Source organism: Leucoraja erinacea, chromosome 6, assembly GCF_028641065.1.
Source record: "Leucoraja erinacea ecotype New England chromosome 6, Leri_hhj_1, whole genome shotgun sequence".
Lineage (NCBI taxonomy): Eukaryota > Metazoa > Chordata > Chondrichthyes > Rajiformes > Rajidae > Leucoraja > Leucoraja erinaceus.
Window position 1 is genome coordinate 50,221,021 of NC_073382.1, and position 23,405 is coordinate 50,244,425.

At 41.8% G+C, this 23,405-nt stretch overlaps 1 protein-coding gene across 1 annotated transcript in view; it reads right to left on the reverse strand.

Annotated features, from left to right (window-relative positions):
* Nucleotides 1–246: 246 nt before the first annotated feature.
* The window catches only part of zmym2 (zinc finger, MYM-type 2), a 122,984-nt gene continuing 99,825 nt past the window's right edge, over nt 247–23,405 (reverse strand). Inside the window, exons 19-25 of the mRNA XM_055636992.1 lie at nt 19,071–19,165; nt 17,355–17,529; nt 16,778–16,935; nt 9,415–9,529; nt 4,719–4,961; nt 3,748–3,868; nt 247–1,111 (exon numbers count right to left, since the gene is read on the reverse strand). Coding sequence (XP_055492967.1) covers nt 907–1,111; nt 3,748–3,868; nt 4,719–4,961; nt 9,415–9,529; nt 16,778–16,935; nt 17,355–17,529; nt 19,071–19,165 — 1,112 coding nt within the window. The 3' untranslated portion in view covers nt 247–906. The remainder of the gene's footprint in view (nt 1,112–3,747; nt 3,869–4,718; nt 4,962–9,414; nt 9,530–16,777; nt 16,936–17,354; nt 17,530–19,070; nt 19,166–23,405) is intronic.

The window sequence follows — 23,405 nt, forward strand, 5'->3', positions numbered from 1 at the left end:
AATTGTAAAAATGTGCAAAAAGTGAAGGGGTCTGAATACTTTCTGAATGCACTGTATCTGCTGCCTCAGACCTGCTGCTAATAATAATACTCTGGCTTTGCATTGCAATCTTAGTGTTCTTCAAGCAACTAAACAGTATTAACTAAAAACATTGACTTTCCTCTCCAGTGCCTTGAATTCAGGGAGATTACTTCTCTGGTTCTTCAGATTTTTCTTCTATTATACCATTCAGCCAGATTTCAGTAATCCTCTTAATTCTTTATTTCAGGACTTCTTTCCATAAAAGCAGTTATTTTACACAGAATTAAAATAGACTGCACCATCCATCAGCATAACAAATAATTAATGCTTACAGAATCTGTGGTGAAAACTCCACCAAATGGTACATTTGCGAAAGGACAACCATCAGGAATTGAATTATAGTGCTAAGACTATATTAATTATGTAGATGCAAACCTATCTGGTGGAGATAGCACCCATTAAAACCACCCCTTCCTTAGTAAGGGAAATTCCAAAACACTGTAGTTTGTTTTAATGCAAATTTCTTAAATTCAAACAAAAATTACACAACACATTTGAGATCCTTAGTTTGTAATGTAAAAAGTTACAAATGGAAATGCATTCTGACGAGAAACCAATTTAATAAATAATTTAAAAAAAATGAGAGCAGTTGTTTTGAAGTATACATATCCTAAAAGTCACTAAGGAGACTGCTAACATCTCCTATTTTCCTCTCATTTAGAGTTATTTACATGATACCCAATCTGGGTATATTGATACAAACTCAATTATAGAGGTCGTTCCAGCAAATCCACATCATAGTTTTCCTGTGTGAAATTCTAGTGGCCTGACATTACGTTGTCATAATTCTTTGCCCATTTGCAGTGTCACTATTGTAAGGAAATTTCAATCAACATCATCTTCATCTACTTCTGAACTGTCCTTTTCATTCTCTTCATATATGTCCTTAATCACAAGAATCCGCACAAGCATATTTTCTAAGACGTTGCGGTCCAAAGGGATACTGGAGAACCAAATCGGACTATCAGGGGCACTGGAGTGGTCTGGCTGTAGATAAAATAGGTCGCTTCTCTGTTGTAGATCTGGAGGACTAGAGAACAAAATAATTGCGTAAAACAAAGTCAAGTGTAGAATAAATTCAGAATAAAATGTAGTTACCTCATTCCTTTCATATAATGCACCACCTGTGGTAGATGCAATTGGTGAAGGTAAAGTGAAAAGAACAACATAGTCTGAGGTTAGTGGCTATAGATTCAATAGCAACTTTCAAAAGGGAATTGGATATATGATGAAGGGCTATGGAGAAAGATCAACAGAAGTAGGAATAACAGAATTGTTTTCAAAGAATCAGTGTTGATGCGATGAGTCAAACTGCTCCTTCAGATCAGTAACATTTTTAGATTCTAAAATATAAAATAAAAATAGTAGTTTGTTGACATAATAATACTTTTCCTTTAGAGTTAAGAATCCTACAATGCAGAAACAGGGCATTCAGCCCAACTCATCTATGTCGACCAAGATACTCCATCTAGGCTCATCCCACTTGCCCGCGTTTGGCCCTTATCCCTCGAAACCTTTCCTATCCATGTATCTGTCTAAGTGTCTTTTAAATGATGTTATAGTACCTGTCTCAGCCACCTCCTCTGGCAGCTCGATCCATAAACCCACCACCCTCTGAGTGAAAACGTTGCCCCTCAGGTTCCTATTAAATCTTGCCCTCTCATCTTAAACTTATGTTCTCTGGTTCTTGATTCCTCTATCCTGGGTATAGGGAGTCTTCATTCACCCTATATCTATTCCAAATTTAGTATTCAAATCTTAGTTAGGAGCTTGAGTGAATATGATCACTGGTTCTTCAGCACAATACCACTCGGACCAGCAGCCTAACTAGAATAAAACAGCCTGTTATTTTAGTATTAACATATTGGTTATTATTTCATTACTCATTCTGTTAATTGTGGTATACACTAAGACCGCTGGGGTCAAGGAAAGAGCGTTTCCTTGACCGATAAGAGCGATAAGAAGAAGACTAAGACCGCTAGAGAAACAAATACAAGCAAATTGTGGTATTGTGATAAAGCATTCTCACGGAAGTGTATTCATGTCTATTTACAAATAGTACCCTAAAATCATATGGATTTTGAAGAAGCAAGCCTATTTCTTTCTCCCTTCATCTCTTATCGTCCCAGGCAATGCTTTTGCCTGGATTATCTAAAACCTACAAGTATATTTTAATTAATCTGTGAAGTGATTGTTAGGTACTAACATTGAATGCTATTTAAGTGTCAACATTTTAACATTTAATGCTATTTATAACTATGTTAGTACAATGTTGTTTTCTCTAGTGTTGCTATAAATTGAGACATTCATGACAGGATTAATATAAATCAAATTAATATAAATGGAAATTATTGTAGTACAGACGACCCCCCCACATTATAGTGGAGTTGTTTTACAAGGCAACAGTCAGTATTGTCATCTTTCAAAATGCAAAGCTGTGTCATCTGTGCATGTGTCAAGAAATGAGAATTGTGAAAAAAAAAAAAATTGAGGTCACTCATTTACTTTTCCTCACATAAATTTACTAGAAGACAATTTTTTCACGTGTCCCAGAGTTTTTTCTAGTGATTGGTGAATTCTGCAACGTTGAAGTCCCATTACCTGGACTGCTGTAACATGGAGGTCCCCTGGACTTTAAGCTGCAGCCTGTATTCATTTAGTTATTTATTACAGGTGTCCCCGCATTGTGGCCATTTGGGTTACAGAAAGTAGACCTTCCGGAATTCAAAATTCATTACTTAAAAATTGGTGATACAGAATAAAGGTCGCTCTTAAGGCATTTACTTAGGAAAAAATAAATAAGGACAAAATGCAAAACAAACAACAAATTACATCTGTTAATAAATTTAGTCAGACAATACTGTGGGGCAATAAGATTTGGACATGGCATCACAGCGCTCTTCACTGTGAGGCATTTTCTTTGAAGTGCTGCATTGTGGGGAGCTCCAGAAGCTGGGGCCAAGTCCTTAAAGATTTAGATTTATGTCCAATTCCACAAAGTCATTGCGCTTTAACCCATTACCCCAAAAGGTCTTCTGCACCACCTTTCCCCTTGATTCTCAAATTCCATCGCTTTCCTTGATAATGCCACTTCCTAAAGCTTGAATCCTGAAGCCTTGCGTATCAGAGAAAATGTCGTGCAGATGAAGAGCGCTGCAGTGCTACAGTCTGTTCACATTTCCACGGACTGGACAGGGTGTGATAAAGGAGGGACTTGGGAGCGACTACAAACTCACTCAACATGGTGACGCCATATCCACATCTTATTGAAAGTAAAAAAGGGCGAAATGTATCATTTATTTTGCATGAAGCTTGCCTACCCCCAAGTGTAATGTTGGCCTCAGCTGTTAAATAATGGCGATGGGTCACTTTATCATCACCATATAATGACTTAACTTGGGAGAACTCTTTGCACCACATCTTTGCCTATAACATGTGATTCAATGGGAAAGGGGAAATACAATACGGACATTTTTCTTGGAATGCAACCACTCCGTTACGCAGGGGTCACTTGTACTTTTTCTGGGGAAATATTGATGGGCAACAATACTGGCCCAGCCAGAGTTAAATATCCTGAGATTGAATTAAGAAACAATGCACTTCATTGCAAAGGTAATCAGATGCAATCAATAAAAGTTGGTATAAATCTGCTAGCTTTAACCTTACCACTTTGCGAGGTAGCACTCAAATATTTTTACAGGACATCTTGATGGATTAGCCGCATTTTCTCTTTGTTCAAATATATGTTCATCCTCCTCGCGTTTTCGTTTTCCTGGTGTAATTTTGTCTGAAAATACAATTTAATCACTTTCAATTTGCTGTATGGATGAAACATGTCTTTAAGAAGCAAACCATTTAAACAATTGTATATCTGGTGGTAGAAACAAGGAACTGCAGATGTTGGTTTGCCAAGGAAAGACACACAATGCTGCATTAACTCAGCGGGTCAGGCAACATCCGTGGAGAACGGATGGGGGATATTTCAGGTCGGGATCCTTCTGGGTCCCCATCGCAAAACGTCACCAATCCACATATATCTGGTGGTGCTTACTTTCTGAACATGCATCACATTATTCCATTATAAAAATAGAATTCCCGTAGCTAAGTGTCCCAGTTCAAGAAAACAATATTTATATATGCATCCAGATGGTCATCTGTTGTTTGTAAAATGGATTCCTAAGATACAGCAGCATTCAAAGCTCTATAAGTAAACACAAGAGACAGGCATGGAGTCGAAAAGAGAGGTGGGAAGGGGCACAGGTGGATACAGGTTAGGGGAGGGGGGGGGGGGGGGGGGGGGGGGGAAATGGCTAAGTGTCCCAGTTTAGATGGGTAGTCATTGACTGATAGTCCAAGGCAGATAGGTGGTCATTGACTGATAGCTCCAGCTATTCACCCACAGCTAGAATTGACACCCACTTGTATATAAGAAGTATGATTTACTTGTGTTGTTCAGATCAGCGAGCAAACTATGGGTTTTTTTTAAATTAAAAATAAACTTGGAAAACATCTACATCACACATGCAGGTCTCTAAAATAGCTAGCATGAGGCAAAGGAAAAAATGCTCAGCAATGTACTGGTGGGAGTATAAGGGGTAAATAAAATATGATCTGCATTATGCCAATTAATTCCTTACCTTGATTGTCATTTGTACACAAAGCAGGTACCTCGTATTGAATGCATGTTGTATTGTCAGAGTTTTTATTCCATCTTTTGACAACATTTCTAAATGAAAGTCTCAAATGCTGCTCAATGGTCCTTAACCCAAAGTGTTTAGTATTAAAATAGAGCAAAGTATTAAGAAGTATACATGGTGACTGTTGCCCTAGCTGCATGCCGTTCCATAGATAATCCTCTTCAACTCGTGAAAATATTGATCCTAAAACAAAACGACAAAGGAAATATTTAGTTACAAATCCCAGAATATGGAATAAGTTTATACAATGTATTTTGGTAGCAGGCGGAAGCAAGCACGAAAATGATTGAGGCCAAACAATGGCAATCTGACCCAAAAGCATTGGAATGTTTAACATAAAGTTTCAGCAGTAGTTGAAAGAGGGCAAGAGTAAGAACAAGCTGAGTTTTGGAAACTGACAGAATGTGAGATGCAAAGATCTCTCAGTTACAAAAGAGGTTTAGGTTGTGAAAAGTCGGGTTCAGTCTGCAATGAGGAAAGAGGGATATTGAATCAACTGCAGATTAAGTTTACCCCAAAGTTAAACAATCTTCCCAATGCTTAAACAAAAGAAACTGAGGCAGAAAGGTAATGGAGAGGTAGTGCAGTGCATATGTGAATAGTGAGCTACATCCTTGAGTAAAGTCAGACCCCTTAGATATAAGGAGGAAGAGTTCTGAGGCAATGCTATCGAGGGCAGAAAGTGGAGCCTTTCCTCATGATATCCTGCAATAGGATTGCTAAGAACAGACCCAAGTTTCATTGAGATAGACACATATGGAAGAAACTATTGAGAAGGGGATGGTCGGGTATTCAAATATAAAAACATATATTTGGATGGACTTTGTTTTTAATTACCTTTGATTATGGTTTGGATTAGGGCAAAGTTGGCATTTACTGTCCATTCTAAACTGCCCTTTGAATTAATTAGCTCGCTGACGTTTTAAAGGGCATTTAAGAGCCTATCAAATTCATAGTTTTAGAGTCATGCATTGGCCATACTAAATAAGATCGACTGATTTCCTCACCTGAGCATTAATGAATCAGTTTATTATTGAAACAATCTGATGGCTTTGTGGTTTCCACTGATACTATATTTTTATTCTAGATAAGAATTACCTACATTTAAATTCTTGGATTCAGACATTTGCCTCAGATCAACAGCTCAGCCTTCTGGATACAAGATCAGTAACTTAACTGCAATGCTACCTTATACCTGAAAGCTAGTATACATTGCATTCAGAAAGTATTCAGACCCCTTCACTTTTGTTATGTAATTTACTCCATATTTTAAAATGGAGTAATTTTTTTTTAAAATCATCAATCTACACACAATACCCCAGAATGAAGAAGTGAAAACAAGTGTTTAGAAATTTTTACAAAGTAATTAACAAGAAATAACTGAAATATCACATTTACATAAGTATTCAGACCCTTTGCTATGACACTCAATATTAAGCTTAGGTTCATCCTGTTTCCATTGATTATCCTTGAGATGTTTCTACAGCTTGATTGGAGTCCACCATTGGACATACATTGATTGGACATGATTTGGAAAGGCACACACATGTCTATGTAAGGTCCCACAGTTGACAGTGCATGTCAGAGCAAAAACCAAGCCATGAAGACGAAGGAATTGTCCTTAGACCTCCACGACAGGATTGTGTCGAGACACAGATCTGGGGAAGGGTATAAAACAATTTCTGCGGCATTGCAGGTCCCGAAGAACACAGTGGCCTCCGTCATTCTTAAATGGAAGAACTTTGGAACCACCAGGACTCTTCATAGAACTGGTCGCCCGGCCATACTGAGCAATCGGGGGAGAAGGGCCTCGGTCAGGGAAGTGACCAAGAACCCGATGATCACTCTGACAGAGCTCCAGAATTCCTCTGTGGAGATGGGAGAACCTTCCAGAACGACAAATATATCTGCAGCACTCCACCAACCAGGCCTTTATGGTAGAGTGGCCAGACGGAATTAATTGGCATAATGAAGAGCCTGCTTGGAGTTTGCCAAAAGACATGAGAAACAAGATTCTCTGGTCTGATGAAACCAAGATTGAACTCTTTGGTAAGCGTCACGTCTGGAGGAAATCAGGCACCGCTCATCACCTGGCCAATACCATACCTATGGTGAAGCATGGTGGTGGTAGTATCATGCTGTGGAGATGTTTTTCAGCGGCAGAAACTGGGAGACTAGTCAGGAACGGAGCAAAGTACAGAGATATCTTTGATGAAAACATGCTCCAGGGTGTTCTGGGCCTCAGACTGGGGCGGAGGTTCACCTTCCAACAGGACAACGACCCTAAGCACACAGCCAATACAGCACAGGAGTGACTTCATGACAAGTCTGCGTATGTCGTTGAGTGGCCCAGCCAGAGCCCGGACTTGAACCCGATCGAACATCCTTGGAGGGACTTGAAAATAGCTGTGCATTGACGCTCCGCATCCAACCTGACAGAGCTTGAGAGGATCAGCAGAGACGAATGGGAGAAATTTGAAAACCGCTCATTCACAGGTTGTTCTCCACTCAGTAAGCGGTCAGCCAGCTTTAAAAAAAATCTTAAAAACCGCGCATGCGCAGATTGTTCTACTCTCCGGTGAGCTGTCAGTCGACTTTAATAAACTTTTCAAAAGCCTTATCTCTTAATAAAGTATTTAAAAACATATCGCTCAAAGAAATTTACTTACCACATTATTTATATATGAACTCCATTCTTTTATCTTTTTCAAAATACTCTTAAGATAATGACAATCCATGTTCGAAAAACCCACCAAGAAACCTGCGCTGCGTATGCGCAGTACGCTGCGCAGCACATGCATGCAGTCCACGGTGCAAATACAGCTGCCTTTATTAGGTATGTTACAAAACCTACCTGAATCGTGGCTGAGCATCTGCCCTACCCCGTGTGCGCGATTTTGGCGCTGTTTAGAGGGGGCGGGTTTAAAACGCGATTTTTACTAGGCTGTTCCAATCGAAAATGTTCAGCCTAGTAAATCATTAACGGAAAATCGCTGAAAGACCCCATCGCAAAAGGTATTATTAGTTTTCATGGCCTTGTATAATATTTATAGTAGTTTAAAAATCACTCTCTCACTCCGCAACATCTCGCAGCCCCAGGGTTTTATAAAGCAAACAATTAAAGGTATGTACCTTATTTTTACATGAAATGGGGCTTGTATATAACCCTGTTATTAAAGTTTTCTATAGCGAGTAGTTCATTTTGGGCTCTTTATATCCCGCAGTATTTTTCTGGGCACTTGAGGGCACAAATCCAGCGCAATGTGAACGTTCTAAACCAGCGCGTTCACAGGAACCCACTAGAAAGCTGATTTAAATTGACTTTAATTTACAGCAATTGAACACTAAATTCCTTCCATTTGGCCTATAAATTGATGTAAATGAGATTTAAAAATCATGTTTTATTGTGAATTATTTGTGAATATTATTTGGACACTTGGGCTATTTAAAAATGTTAATCATTTATTAAGAAATGGATAGATGTTTAGATCTAGTAATTGAAGTTTGAAATTAGCTACAATTGGGTAATTAACTAATTATATGCTTTAATTTCAGGTCATCCAAGTAAGATTATTTTATATTTGTTTCAGAATGCTTCAATCTATGATAACTGAACATTTCATTCAGTTCTCTTAATTTTTAAGAAGGTTATGGGCTTTTGACTGTCCACGATCACAGCTTTTTTGTTATGTCCATAGAAAATCAATAGGGAACAAGATGCTAATTTCTGAGTATGAAAATGGCCATAACTTTTTTATTACTTGAGATATGAAAGTGAATTAGGTGTCAAATTAAACTTATTGTTATGCTTTATCTGATGGGATAAATTGCAGACTTGATTTTTTAAATCTCAAAATTTTGTAACATTGCTACCTTTATAGACCATTGTCATTGAAGGCTTGAAGCAGCATCGACGGCACGCGAGTTACACGTACATTTGCGTGTTACATGCACTGCGAACGAAAGGCACGGGAGAATTATGCCTACCTAAGAGATTGATCTCTTAGGTCGGCATAATTCTCCCGCGCCTTTACTATTTATATTTAATAATTACCATTTTATAATTTTAATCAGGGTAGACACTGCCTACCATGCCTACCCTGATGGCACATGGCTGCATCCTACACACTATGGACAATTTACAGAAGCCAATTAACCTTAAACCTGCACGTCTTTGGAATGTGAAAGAAAACTGGAGCACCTGGAGAAAAGGTTTTCTCATAAGGAGAAAGTGCACAATCCAAACAAACAACGACCGTACTCAGGATCGAACCTGGGAATTTGGTGCTGTAAGGCTACCGTTGCGCCACTGTGTTGCCCTAGTTCTTTCTAGTTCTAGTTCTTTCATTGAATCTCTCAGCACATCTTTGAAATGAAGATATTTCATTAGTTTTGATTGTAATCTCTAATGCCGCATATATATTGAACTACATACAAGTAAAATTAGGATTGTGAATTAATCGATGTGCAAGTGTAACCCAGCATGTTAATTTAAATAATACTATATCTTAGCCACTTACAAAATATATAAATGTTTTTAAACCTGTACAACAAAGTTAAAGTACATGAAAAGGTGGAGTAATCAGATTTATTTAGATAAACAGTGACTAGAGAAATGTATACGAACATTTATTACCGTTTGGCAGTATACTTGGTCGCCAACTTCTCAAGATTGTGTTGAACTCTTCATTAAAGACTTGGTAACAGGGGTCACTAAATATGTTTTCATTCCTATTATTTTCATAAAGATACTGTAGAAGGAAAAACAAAATTATTAAATCCTGTGAACCGCTTACCTGAATGCCATAAATGGATCAATATTATTTAATTCCATCCATAAAAAATAATATTTGATTAGTGGAGAACTTAGTTCTATAATGCATCAGAGCCCAAGTCCCATAGCAACACACAGTCAAAGTAACCACATTAAAATATATATAGTTTTGTTATTTTAAAAGTGTGCACCAATAATTAACAACTATTCATATTCAACATGAAACCAGATTCTGAAATATATCATATTTAAAACATAATTTATGTTGGGTAATCGGGCATAAGCTAACCAGAAGGCTGTCCATTTCCTTTTTTTTTCCAGTTTGATGATCATCTCTGAACTTGAGCAAAGAGTGATGGCTCTTGTAAATGATAATGACTTTCTGAGAACCGATTCTAAGAAATTGCATGCCTGGGTTCTTAAACATACCACTTCACAATTATCTCAGTAAACAGGCGGTTATTAGAAAGTACAATGATGACCTCGTCAGTGATAAAGATGTTTAAGTGCTTGCATTAAGAGTTTATCCCTCAACATTCTTTTAACTAGAGCTATTCTCGTACATAATCAGTTTATAATGATGAAAATTTTAATCTTGAAAGCAAGTGATCTTTGAAGTGCAAACTAGGAGCATACTTTACATTTCCATTAGAATAGAAAATATTTGTTTTCTAAATTATAATAAAAAAAGAATTCAAACTTTCCTAATCTCTGCTGTTGTATTCTTGAGAACCACTTCCACAAATTCTAGCTAAAATGAAAATTACGCATATATCTGAAGCATATATAGTAGTGCTCTGAAAGCATTTCACTGGTACTGGTACTTTTAATCAAATCGGCATAGAATTAGTGATAAAACTCTGGGTAGAAATGTTTAATAAGGCAAGATAGATAGATAGATAGATAGATAGATAGATAGATAGATAGATAGATAGCCTTTTATTGTCATTCAGACCGAAGTCTGAACGAAATTGCAGCAGTCATACATATAATACCATACAATAAAACAACAATAAACACACATTAACATCCACCACAGTGAGTCCACCCAGCATCTCCTCACTGTGATGGAGGCAAAAGTCTTAGGTCGCAGTCTCTTCCCTCCTTTTCTCCCTCTGCGCTGGGGCGATACCACCCCCCCCCCCGGGCGATGTTAAGAACAGTCCCGCGGCTCAAACACCGCGGCCCGGGGTGGTTGAAGCTGCCGCCTACCAGTCCTGCAGAAGCAGCTGCTGGCCCGCGGCCGAACCCCGGACTCAGGCCACCGCCGCCCGAACACCGTCCCAGCCACCCTCACGTGAGTACTGTGCCGTCTTCAGCCTCGGGCTGGGCCGCCCCGACTTGGGCGCCGAACCTCCCCTGGACCGGGCCGCCCCGACTTGGGCGTCGCTTCTCCCCCGGACCGGGCCGCCCCGACTTGGGCGTCGCTTCTCCCCCCGGACCGGGCTGCCCCGACTTGGGCGCCGAACCTCCCTCGGGCTGCCAGCGCCGCACCTTCCTGAGCTCGGCCACTCCGACGGGAGCCTCGTTCCACCCTCGGGCTGGCCGTCCTCACGGGAGCTTCCTAACCTCTTCCAGCCCTGAGCCCCGAGCCGGACCACCCTCACGGGAGCGAGCTCAGAGCGAGTCCTGACGGTGCTCTGCCTCCGGAGCCTCGAGGTCGTCAGCTCCATTAGGCCTCAGCGCAGACGGAGGCAGAGAAGGGGAATACGACAAAAAGGTCGTATTCCCCCGCAGGGAGAGACTGCAAACCCCGTTTCAACCCCCCCCCCCCCCCCAAAAAAAACACAAGCTAAAACCAAAAAACTAGACTAACCAAACAAAATAAACAACATAAAAAACACAAAGACAACGGGACCGCCGGTAAGCCGCTGCAGCCAGAGCCGCGCCGCCACTCCGATCATGTGATGAGAGATTAGAACTAAATTGATCCTTAATAGTCGGCTTGCTAAGCCAATACAAAAGCATGACCAGTCAGAACAGATTTCTAACAGTCCTGAAGCTCTTTAATTTTAGGAATCTTTATTTCCCTTTATATAAATCAGTAAACATAGAAACATATAGAACACTAGACCAAGTGCAGGCCCATTGGGTCTGCTCCCTAAACACAAGATTCCACCACTCACCCGTTCCCCCAACGCAAGCCGTTCCAACACAATATTGCACCACTCACGCTTAGCCCCCAACTGCACAGGCACGGCTCATTTCTCCTCATCCCACAGCATTCCCTCCTCCTCTTCAACCTCCCTTTTCAATCCCTAGAGAGGGAGTAGAGAGAGGAGGGTAGAGAGGGAGAGGGAGGCAGGGGGATAGAGAGGGAGGCTGGGGGGTAGAGAGGGAGGGGGGTAGAGAAGGTGGGAGTGAGGGTAGATAGTGAGGGGGCATCTCCCTCCTCCACCCGAGGAGGACTGGCCACATTTTGTGCCTTCCACCACAGTAATGAATGCTGTGGTGGATGTTTGTGTCAAATTTTTATTGTGTTTTTGTGTGTTCTTTATCTTTGTACCGCTGCTGGCAAATTCATCAAACTTTATGTGCAAGTGACGAATAAAACTGATTGATTGATTGATTGGCTCCAGCCCAGGCCCAGTTGCTGGGCTCGGCCCATGGCAGCAGCCTCCCCACCAGGCACCGCGCGGCCGGCAGCCGCCGCTACTCCTCGTTCACCGCGAGCGGCGGCTTGCCCTCCCACCCCGGAGTGTCCCATCCTGCCTTGCGAGTGCATTGTGATGCCCGGACTACGGGAGTCAAGATCGTCCCGTCAATGGAGGGCTCGAGGCCGCCGACCGTGGGCGAGCTAAGGGAAGAGATTGAACTTTTTTTCATCACAGTGAGGAATGTGGAGGAGTCTCTGTGGTGGATGTTTATGCTAAAATGCGTTTTGTGTGTCTGTTGCTTTTTGTTTGTATGACTGACTTGGCAAATGAAATTCCTCGCATGTTGCAAAGCATATTTGGATAATAAAGTATTATTGTGATTGTGATTAGTTCAGGACTCCCCCAACATGGGGAACATTTTTCCTGCATCTAGCCTGTCCTCTTATATCTGTGCACGGCTGCCCAGCCAGCAGCTGTCTGTCTCTTCACCTTTTATTTTTATTTTAAGTTAGTTAAAGTGGTTTGTTGGAGGTCTAGACTTTTTTTATGTGGGGGATGGGGGGGGGGGGGGGGGGGGGGGGGGGGGGGGGGGGGGGGGGGGGGGGGTGGGGGGGGGGTGGGGGAAACTACCTTTCAGGGTCCCTACCTGGTCGGAGAGGCGGCTTTTCTCCGGGCTGCAGCTTCGACCCGTCCTCGCGGCCTACCAGCGGGCCTGGAGCGGCGTTTCCTGAGGGAACCGCCCAGAACCTCGGCTTCAGCGGCGGCACAGCGCTGGAGCGCTATCGCGGAGCGGGCGATGCCTTGCCTGGGTCACCGCGCTGGAGCTCTGGTGAGCTGAGACCGCCGGGAACAACATCGAGGAGCTGCGGGTCTGTGGAGCGGCCAGCTGCGGCGCTGAACTTTAAACCGGGAGCCTGGGATCTCGCGACGAGACCGGCAGTTGTGGAGCTCCAACCGGCGCGCCCTTGTCGGCTTCCGAATCCGCGGCCTCCAGTGCGGAAGCGGCCGCTCCAGGGTTCCCAGGCCGCTGGTAGGACTCTCCCGACGCCGGAGCAACATCACCCGGCGAGAACGGCCAGGAACATCGGGCCTCCGTAGAGGCAACTGTGGAGGCCTCAATGGGCCCGACTATGGGTGAACTGGGGTTGGGGACTGGACTTTGTGCCTACCCTCATGGTGGGAGCCATTGTGGGAGGATGTTCTATGTGTTTAAGACTCTCATTGGTGTTATGTCTGTATTCTTTTTTTGTGTGCTGCAAAATGGCAAAAAGCATTTCACTTCACTACACCTAGGTGTATGTGAATGTGACTAATAAAATACCTTTGATATCTTTCTATAAGATCCCCTCTCACCCTAAATTCCAGTGAATACAAGACCACAACTGCACACAATACTCCACATGTGGTCTCACCAAGGCCATGTACAACTGCAGTTGGACCTCCTTGCTCCTATACTCAAATTCTCTCGCAATGAAGGCCAACATGCCATTAGCTTTCTTCACTGCCTGCTGTACCTGCATGTTTACTTTCAGTGACTGGTGTACAAGGGCACCCAGTTCTCATTGCACCTCCCCCTTTCCCAATCTGACACAATCCAGATAATAGACCCAAAATGCTGGAGTACCTCAGCGGGATAGCGGAACATTACCCATTCCTTCTCTCCAGAGATGCTGCCTGTCCCGCTGAGTTACTCCAGCATTTTGTGTTTACCTTCGATTTAAACCAGCATCTGCAGTTCCTTCCTAACCATTCAGATAATATTCTGCCTTCCTGTTCCTGCCCCAAAGTGGATAACCTCACATTTATCCACATTATATTGCATCTGCCTACTCACCCAACCTACCAAGTCACCCTGCAGCTCACTCTGCCACCCAGCTTTGTGTCATCCTCAAACTTGGAGATGCCCCAACAGCTTGTATTATTGCACAGACAGCAGTAAGCTTAGGAGTTAGACAATAGACAATAGGTGCAGGAGTAGGCCATTTGGCCCTTCGAGCCAGCACTGCCATTCAATGATCATGGCTGATCATCCACAATCAGTACCCCGTTCCTGCCTTCTCCCCATATCCCCTGACTGTTATTTTTAAGAGCCCTATCTAGCTCTCTCTTGAAAGCATCCAGAGAATCTGCCTCCACGGCCCTCTGAGGCAGAGAATTCCACAGACTCGCCACTCTCTGTGAAAAAACGTGTTTCCTCGTTTCCGTTCTAAAAAGTGTTTCCTCGTCTCCGTTCTAAAAAAGTGTTTCCTTGTGTCCTTTCTAAGTTCTGTACATATTGTACACACTGTATACACCGCACATGTGACAATAAACTAAACTAAATATCCAAGTTTATTAACTCCAGAATATTGAGAATTTTCACGACAAAAACATTCTGGCTCCACTGAGAATGAAATGTAACTATTCAATAGGCATCAATAATACTGGTGCCCATGAACTGTAAGGTGACATACCTCAATAACCATCGACCGGTGGCAATAACATTTGAGGTGATGACCCAGATCAACTGCTGACTTCGTAAGGACTTGGACCCACTATAAATCACCTACCGCCGCAACAAAACAACAGGCAATAAAGGGGGATTTTCTGGTTGGCTGCCAGTGGCGAGCAAGTTCCGCAGGGATCAGTGATGGGGCCGCTACTCTTCACGTTGTATATACATGATTTGGATGAGGGGGATTGAAGGCTTTGTGGTCTAGTTTGCAGATGATACAAAAATAGGTGGAAGGGCAGGTATCGTTGAGAAAACAGAGATTCTGCAAAAGGACTTGGACAGATTGGGAAAGTGGGCAGAGGAGTGGCAGATGGAATATAGTGTAGCAAAGTGTGCAGTTATGCATTTTGATAGCTGGAATAAAGGTGTAGACTATTTTCTAAATGGGGAGAGAATCCAGAAATTGGAGGTGCAAAGGGACTTGGAAGTGCTGGTGCAGGATTCCCAAAAAGTTAATCTGCAAGTCGAATCAGTAGTAAAGAAAGCAAATGCAATGCTAGCATTTATTTTGAGAGGGCTAGAATACAAATACAGGGATGTAATTCTGAGGCTCTATAAGTTGCTGCTGGTCAGGCCATTTGGAGTATTGTGAGCAATATTGGGCACCATATCTGAGGAAGGATGTGCTGGCTGGAGAGGGTCCAGAGGATGTTTACAAGAATGGTCCCAGCAATGAGTGGGTTAACATATGATAAGCGTTTGACGGCACTGGGCTTGTACTCGCTGGAGTTTAGAAGAATGAGGTGGGACCACATTGAAATGTACAGAATAGTGAAAGGCTTGGATAGAGTGGATGTGGAGAGGGTGTTTCCACTAATGGGAGAGTCATAGCCTCAGAATTAGAGAATGTTCTTTTAGGAAGGAGATGGAGGAATTTCTTTAGTCAGAGGGTGGTAAATCTGTGGAATTCTTTGCCACAGAAGATTGCGGAGGCCGCCAATGGATATTTTTAAGACGTAGATAGATTCTTGATTAACATGGGTGTCAAGGGTTATGGGGCGAAGGCAGGATAATGGGGTTAGGAGGGCGAGATAGATCAGCCATGATTGGATGGCGGAGTATACTTAATGGGCCTGATTCTTCTCCTAACACTTATGACAAAGGATGCAACCTTGCTGGCGTTCTACTCTGCCCCAAATCAGCATTGGGAGCTGGAGAAGTCAGACGCGAGGAACATGGTGGGTGAACCAGAGTAATGCCTCCAGTGCCTTTACGTAGGCTGCAGGAGGTGCCACCAGGAAACAATGATGGCTGGGGGAGGAGAGGAGAGGGAAGTCGGTTTGTGGGACTTTGAATAACGGCGCCAAAATAGCGGCGCCCGCATGTGTAATATATGCAAAAAGAATTGCACTGTACAGTTGCATATGACAAATAAAGCTCCATTGGCTACTGATGTAACATAGGTGATATCTCCCAAAAGTTATGTTATGCCTGGGTAGACAATGAACCATTGCATTCCAGTGTAGGATACAGAACATTTAAAATTAGAACTAAGTTGGGTAAAGATGCCCTACATACAGAACATGTTGGAATTGGCACAGTGGGATCGATGTGATGATTTTGAGAGCTGGCAGTGACTCAGTGGGTCAAATGGCCTTCTTTTATGCTGTAATGAATTATAAAAATTGACTAAGGAGAAAATTGAGCAAAGGTAGCCAAATTCCAGCTGCATTTATCAAAATGCAGTATACCAAGCTGGATCACTACTTAATGAATCCACTGAAATGTTGCACGTGGAGCAAACATCGAGACTCATTCAAACAAAGAAAATTATAAAACACAGTTCATATTACTGGCTAGCCTGGTGTTTTGGCTGTTCAGGTTACCGAAATCCATCCTTGCAGAATTCACAAATCACTCTCCGAAATTCTTAGAGATGGACCAAAATGCACGCAATTACAAAATTTATGTGAGAAAAATAAAGACAAAAATTAATTTCTTTGAGCATGCGTTCATTGAAACACACACAGATAGTGTTATAGCTTGTATGAAAATCGTGATGTTGACCATTTTCTAGGAATGCTATTCCTTCCCTGGAACATGGAGTGACCTTTTTAAAACAGCAAATGAAAGACAAAGAAAATATCAGCTACTCAGATTTTCTTATAAATATGTATTAGTACATGTAACTAACCTTTTGGATTCCAAGACATAGATAATATAGACTATCTGCTGCATAGCATTCCCCATTCGGCCTTCGAACTTCCTTTACAAACTTTGCCAATTCACAATCAAGTTCTGCTGCTGTACATGATAATAAGTCCTCTTTAAACTGTGTTGACTTTGCCAGCACTGAAAGGAAAGTGGGAAATCAGTTATATATTTGACTATTTCAATGCTCAGTGGCAATGTTCTGATTTTAAAATACTTCAATTATTCCACCTTCCCTGTCTCTATCTGCTCCTCCAATTTCTATGTCCTATTCTTGTTGCATCTTGTTCCATACCCTAATTTTAATTGGTTAATCACTGGTATCAACTTTCTACTCATTCAGATTGTTATTTACAGCCTATCCCATTGACTTTTGTTTTTAACAATCTATCCTAATAATTATTACCTTATGTAACTTGGCATCAAATTCTGCTTGAGAATACAAATGAAGATGACCAATCAGCTAATGGAGATACAGTTATTTATCCTGCTCAGTGACAACAAAGATTTAGAACTATACCATTATCAAAGTATTGATTTAAAAAAAAAAATCAACTTACACGCAGAGTTATATCCATCTACTTTGACTGTATCTTCACGCTTTGCTTTCTTGGTTTCAATATAATGCTTCCATGCATTTATACCATAAATGCAACTTAATGTGAATCCAATTTCAGGAGTGGAGACACTACCATCTTGGGAATGATTATCAGAAAGTGCCTTTTGCTTTGTACCCTATGAAAGTAACATAAGTCAGTGATATTTTTAAGTAGTAACATAGATAGAATGCATAATTTGTAGATTAGTTAGTAAATAACTATTTACTAACCCTTAGAATCCTGTAATTAGTTAGTAAATAACCATAAATATCCCTTAGAAACCTGTAATTTATTTATTTATACAAAAGTATCAAGATATTTTCAATTCCAGACTTTAATGGAAGTTGGTTAATAATAATAATAATAATTTTATTTATAGAGCACTTTAAATACAAACACAGCTGCAACAAAGTGCTGTACATCACTAATCATTGACAAAAATAACAATCAAAAGAAATAGTAGGAAAAGACATGTAAAATAAAGAAACATCAAAAACACCACAAACAGAAGCAAAGCCTCAGGCATGGTCAAAAGCCAGCAGAACAAGAACCACACAATCCCCAGAATCATTAGCCAGGAGGATGTCGTTAAAAACCCTTAGCAATGCTGACTCCGTGCTGTGCATGGTTTTAAATCCAGACTGGAAGATCTCCCGAATATCATGCTCCTCCAGGAATAGGTTTAGCTGAGCATAAACAACTCTCTCCAGTAATTTAGAAATAAAAGGCAATTTCGAGATGGGTCTAAAATTGGCCAGAACAGATTGATCCAGGCCAGGTTTCTTAAGTAGTGGTTGCACTACCACATGTTTAAAACTCACGGGGACAACCCCAGAACACAAGCTGCTGTTAATAATGGTAAGAACCGACTGCCCTATACTAGGGAAAACCTCCTTAAAAAGATGTGGAGGGACCGCATCACAAGGAGAACCCGATGGCTTAATATGGGAAACCACATCCTTTAAATACGATATAGTCACAGGCTCAAACTTGTCGAATACCACCAGGCAAGGGACCGAAACAGAAGGGTCAGAGGCAGGTGCTGAAATGTTAGCCCTTAAGGAAACAACCTTATCAACAAAAAAGTGCAGGAAGTCAAGGAAAATAAAACTTAATCACATGGTCACAGGATGTTAACTTAGTAAAATAATGAGGCAAAGTTGATGAGGAGGACAAAATCTGAATATTTACACCAAAGAATATGAAAAGTTTCATTAAGTTAGATTTAAGCTCATTTTATAATTAAACTTGCATCCAATATTGAATGATATACTAAGTGCAGAATGCAAAATTAAACTTTGTTTGAGCACAAATCAATAAATATGCTGCCTCAGTTGCAGTCTCTTGCTCAGAGTAGGTGAATATAGGGCCAAAGGACATAGGTTTATGGTGAAGGGGGAAAGTTTTAATAAGAATCATGTAACTTTTTCACATGAAGGATGATGAGTATATGGAACAAGCTGCCAGTGGAGGTAGTCGAGGCAGGGACTATCTCATCATTTAAGAAACAGTTAGACAGGTACATGGATAGGACAGGTTTGGAGGGATTAAGACCAATCGCAGGCAGGTGAGACTAGTGTAGCTGCGACATGTTGGCCGGTATGGGCAAGTTGGGCCAAAGGGCCTGTTTCCACGCTGTATAACTCTATGACTAAGTTAAGAAACATAACCTCATACCTTTCTTCTAGATTGAGGTCTGGGTTGCTCTTCATATTCTTCCCCAAACACTGGAGGTAACAGATAATCACCCTCAGTATCCAACTCTTCTGCAGCTGTCGATACACAAATTTATCTTTGCTAGTACATAATATATGGGCTCAAACTAGAAAACCCACAAACATCACAAACCCAATTATCATCTTCACCTCATGGCTGATAAATCATCTGGATATACAGTTTTCAAGAATATTGCTTCATAGAGTGCTGTTTTTTTTTTACTACAGATGGTTATTTCCAACTCTAGAGCAAATATATTAATTTAAAAGCTCACTTCCCAATAAGTGAGTTTGGTATTCCGAAAAACGCAAGGAATCAGGGGATTTGTCAAAGGTCACTGGCTATAAAGAAAAAGCAAACCAAGCGCTGGCTGCATAAACTGTATATAAATTCTTATTTTTATTTGTGATTTATGTGTAAAAATATATTTAATCTGAGGAACGGGGATACCAGGTTGCGGGAGAACGGGTGTAACAGCGAGAGAGTGTGCAGATGCCAGTGGGAAAGGGGAGAGCGCGCACAGACCTGCGCCTCATACGCAGCCTGGGTCGAGCCCGTATCCCTGGCTCCGGGTGCTGCTGAGCTGCCGCTGGACCACCCCCCCCCCCCATCCCCCGGGTGTCCCACCCCAGGGGGCGACCTTGGAGCGGCGGCCCACAGACCTGCGCAGGGGGGGGGGGGGGGGTTGCCTGCTCCAGCCCGGCCCCTCTCCTACTCCCGATGAGATAGCCACATATTTGGATAGCAGTAACAGGATCAGTCCGAGTCAGCATGGATTTACGAACGGGAAATCACGCTTGACTAATCTTCTGGAATTTTTTGAAGATGTAACTAGGAAAATGGACAAAGGAGAGTCAGTGGATGTAGTGTACCTGGACTTTCAGAAAGCATTTGATAAGGTGCCACATAGGAGATTAGTGGGCAAAATTAGGGCACATGGTATTGGGGGTAGAGTGCTGACATGGATAGAGAAGTGGTTGGCAGACAAGAAACAAAGAGTAGGGATTAACAGGTCCCTTTCAGAATGGCAGGCAGTGACTAGTGGGGTACCGCAAGGCTCGGTGCTGTGACCGCAGCTATTTACAATATACATCAATGATTTGGATGAAGGGATTCAAAGTAACATTAGCAAATTTGCAGATGACACAAAGCTGGGTGGCAGTGTGATCTGTGAGGAGGATGCTATGAGAATGCAGGGTGAATTGGACAGGTTGGGGGAGTGGGCAGATGCATGGCAGATTAAGTTTAATGCGGATAAATGAGTGGTTATCCACTTTGGTAGCAAAAACAGGAAGGCAGATTACTATCTAAATGGCGTCAAGTTGGGAAAAGGGGAAGCACAACGGGATCTGGGGGGTCCTTGTACAGTCTATGAAAGTAAGCATGCAGGTACAGCAGGCAGTGAAGAAAGCGAATGGCATGTTTGCCTTTATAACAAGAGGAATCGAATATAGGAGCAAAGAGGTCCTTCTGCAGTTGTACAGAGCCCTAGTGAGACCACACCTGGAGTATTGTGTGCAGTTTTGGTCCCCTAATTTGAGGAAGGACATTCTTGCTATTGTGAGAGTGCAGCGTAGGTTTACAAGGTTAATTCCCGGGATGGCGGGACTGTCATATGCTGAGAGAATGGAGCAGCTAGGCTTGTACACTCTGGAGTTTAGAAGGATGAGGGGGATCTCATTGAAACATATAAGATTGTTAAAGGTTTGGACACGCTAGAGGCAGGAAACATGTTTCCGATGTTGGGGGAGTCCAGAACCAGGGGCAACAGTTTAAGAATAAGGAGTAATGTGAGGTTATGGTAAAGTGAAACCATTTAGAACGGAGACGAGGAACTTTTTCTCACAGAGAGTGGCGAGTCTGTGGAATTTTCTGCCTCAGAGGGCGGTGGAGGCAGGTTCACTGGATGCTTTCAAGAGAGAGCTAGATAGGGCTCTTAAAATATCGGAGTCAGGGGATATGGGGAGAAGGCAGGAACGGGGTACTGATTGGGGATGATCAACCATGATCACATTGAATGGCGGTGCTGGCTCGAAGGGCCAAATGGCCTACTCCTGCACCTATTGTCTTTACTACGGGGATGCTGCCCGTCCAGCCGAGCCACCACAGCATCCCGCGCGCACCCCCTATTCGGTGTACAATAGTGATCAAACTGTACCACAAGCACAGACCATATGATGTACTTATAGTGTGTGCTTTACATGGTTGAAGTATGAGGAAATATGTAGTTTTAGTTGCTTAATTTGCCATGATCCGATACAAAAGAACAAATCTCATTCATAGGCAGGTACAGAACAAGGGGGCTATAATGTAAGGAAGTCACTAAGGTCAACATATTGATTGCATTAGAGATTTATCAAAAGCATATTGACGTTACTTCCATTCCCACTTCAACACTGACAGCATCATCCTATTCAATTTTTGTATTGTCAGCATTGGTGTTTTCCTTGATACATCACCTTTACTTGTTTTTTTCAAGCAACCATCTAGTCTTCTTTTAAAGTGTTTCTGGACTTTACTGGACAACATTTTGTGGCAGCGAAATCCACCCAATCACCATCTCATCAAGTTTACCATTACTTCCTTTGTAGTCATCTGAAATTTGTGTCTCTTCAATGTTATCTCTATTATATACCTTTCATTAACCCTCAGGTAAACTCAACTTCTCAAACCGCTCTTCTTGATTGTAAATCCATCCTTGATAATACCCCAGAAATTCTATACAGTACTGTTTCCATTCATTTTATGTCCATGTCCAAATAACTGAGCTTCCAAATCATTCTGAGATTGCAAGTTAACTCATGCCTTGTACATATTTAACAACACTGCCTATTTTTTGCAATCAATGCCATCATCCACAAACCACAAGGTCCCTTAGACACACTACCTGCCCTGAGGAATCACTAGTACTGTAATCTGCAAATACACAGCATCTACAGTAACTGAAAGAATGTTATGGCAATAAGTAACGTTTGCCATTTCTGACATACAAGGTTATACAGTGGAAATCAACAATGGTGCTTTGAAACAGTGCTGATGAATATCACAATCTCTTTAGATCAGTCTGAAGATGAGTCTCGGCCCGAAACGTCACAAATTCCTTCTCTCCAGTTTTTGCCTGTCCCGCTGAAGTTACTCCAGAATTTTACGTCTACATTTGATTTAAACCAGCATCTGCAGTTCTTTCCTACACAATCCCTTCAAATCTACATTAACGATGTTTTGCTACATTAATGCTGTAAAAAATGATACATATGGACCTTATTTGGCCCTTTGCCATGGTCTAATACCGTTCTTGACCCACGTATCTGTCGAGTAGTCTCCTCTATAAATTTATAATTTTACCACATATCCTCTGAATTTTTATTTGCAAAAGCATTACTTTTCCATTTTTCCTGCACTGCATCCCAATGATCTGTGAGCGTTTCATGTCTGCCCTCTAGATTGGGTTATTGCAAAGGCTCTACAAGTAAAAACAACTAAACTAAATATGTCCGTGCAGATGAAAATAATATTCGGTTTATAATTACATCTCAAACCATGTACATATAACATTAAAATGAGGTTACTCTGGAAAGACACTTCAAATATACAGTGCATTCAGAAAGTATTCAGACCCCTTCACTTTTTCCACATTTTGTTACGTTACAGCCTTATTCTAAAATGGATTTAATTCTTTTTTTTTTAATCATCAATCTACACACAATACCCCATAATAAATAAAGCAAAAACAGGTGGCTAGAAATCTTTGCAAAAAGAATTAAAAAAATAACTGAAGTATCACATTTACATAAGTATTCAGACCTGCTCAGTACTTTGTTGAGGCAGTTTTGGCAGCAATTACAGCCTCAAGTCTTCTTGGGTATGATGCTACAAGCTTGGTAAACCTGTATTTGGGTAATTTCTTCCATTCTTCTCGCAGATCCGCTCAAGCTCTTGTCAGGTTGGATGGGGAGCGTCAATGCACAGCTATTTTCAGGTCCCTCCAGAGATGTTCGATCGGTTTCAAGTCCGGGCTCTGGCTGTGCCATCCAAGGACATTCAGACTTGTGCGTTGCCACTCCTGCGTTGTCTTGGCTATGTGCTTAGGGTCATTGTCCTGGTGGAAGGTGAACCTCCGCCACAGTCTGAGGTCCAAAACGCTCTGGAGCAGGTTTTCATCAAGGATCTCTCTGCACTTTGCTCCGTTCATCTCTCCCTTGATCCTGACTAGGCTCCCAGTTCCTGCCGCTGAAAAACATCCCCACAGCATGACGCTGCCACCACCATGCTTCACCGTAGGTATGGTATTGGCCA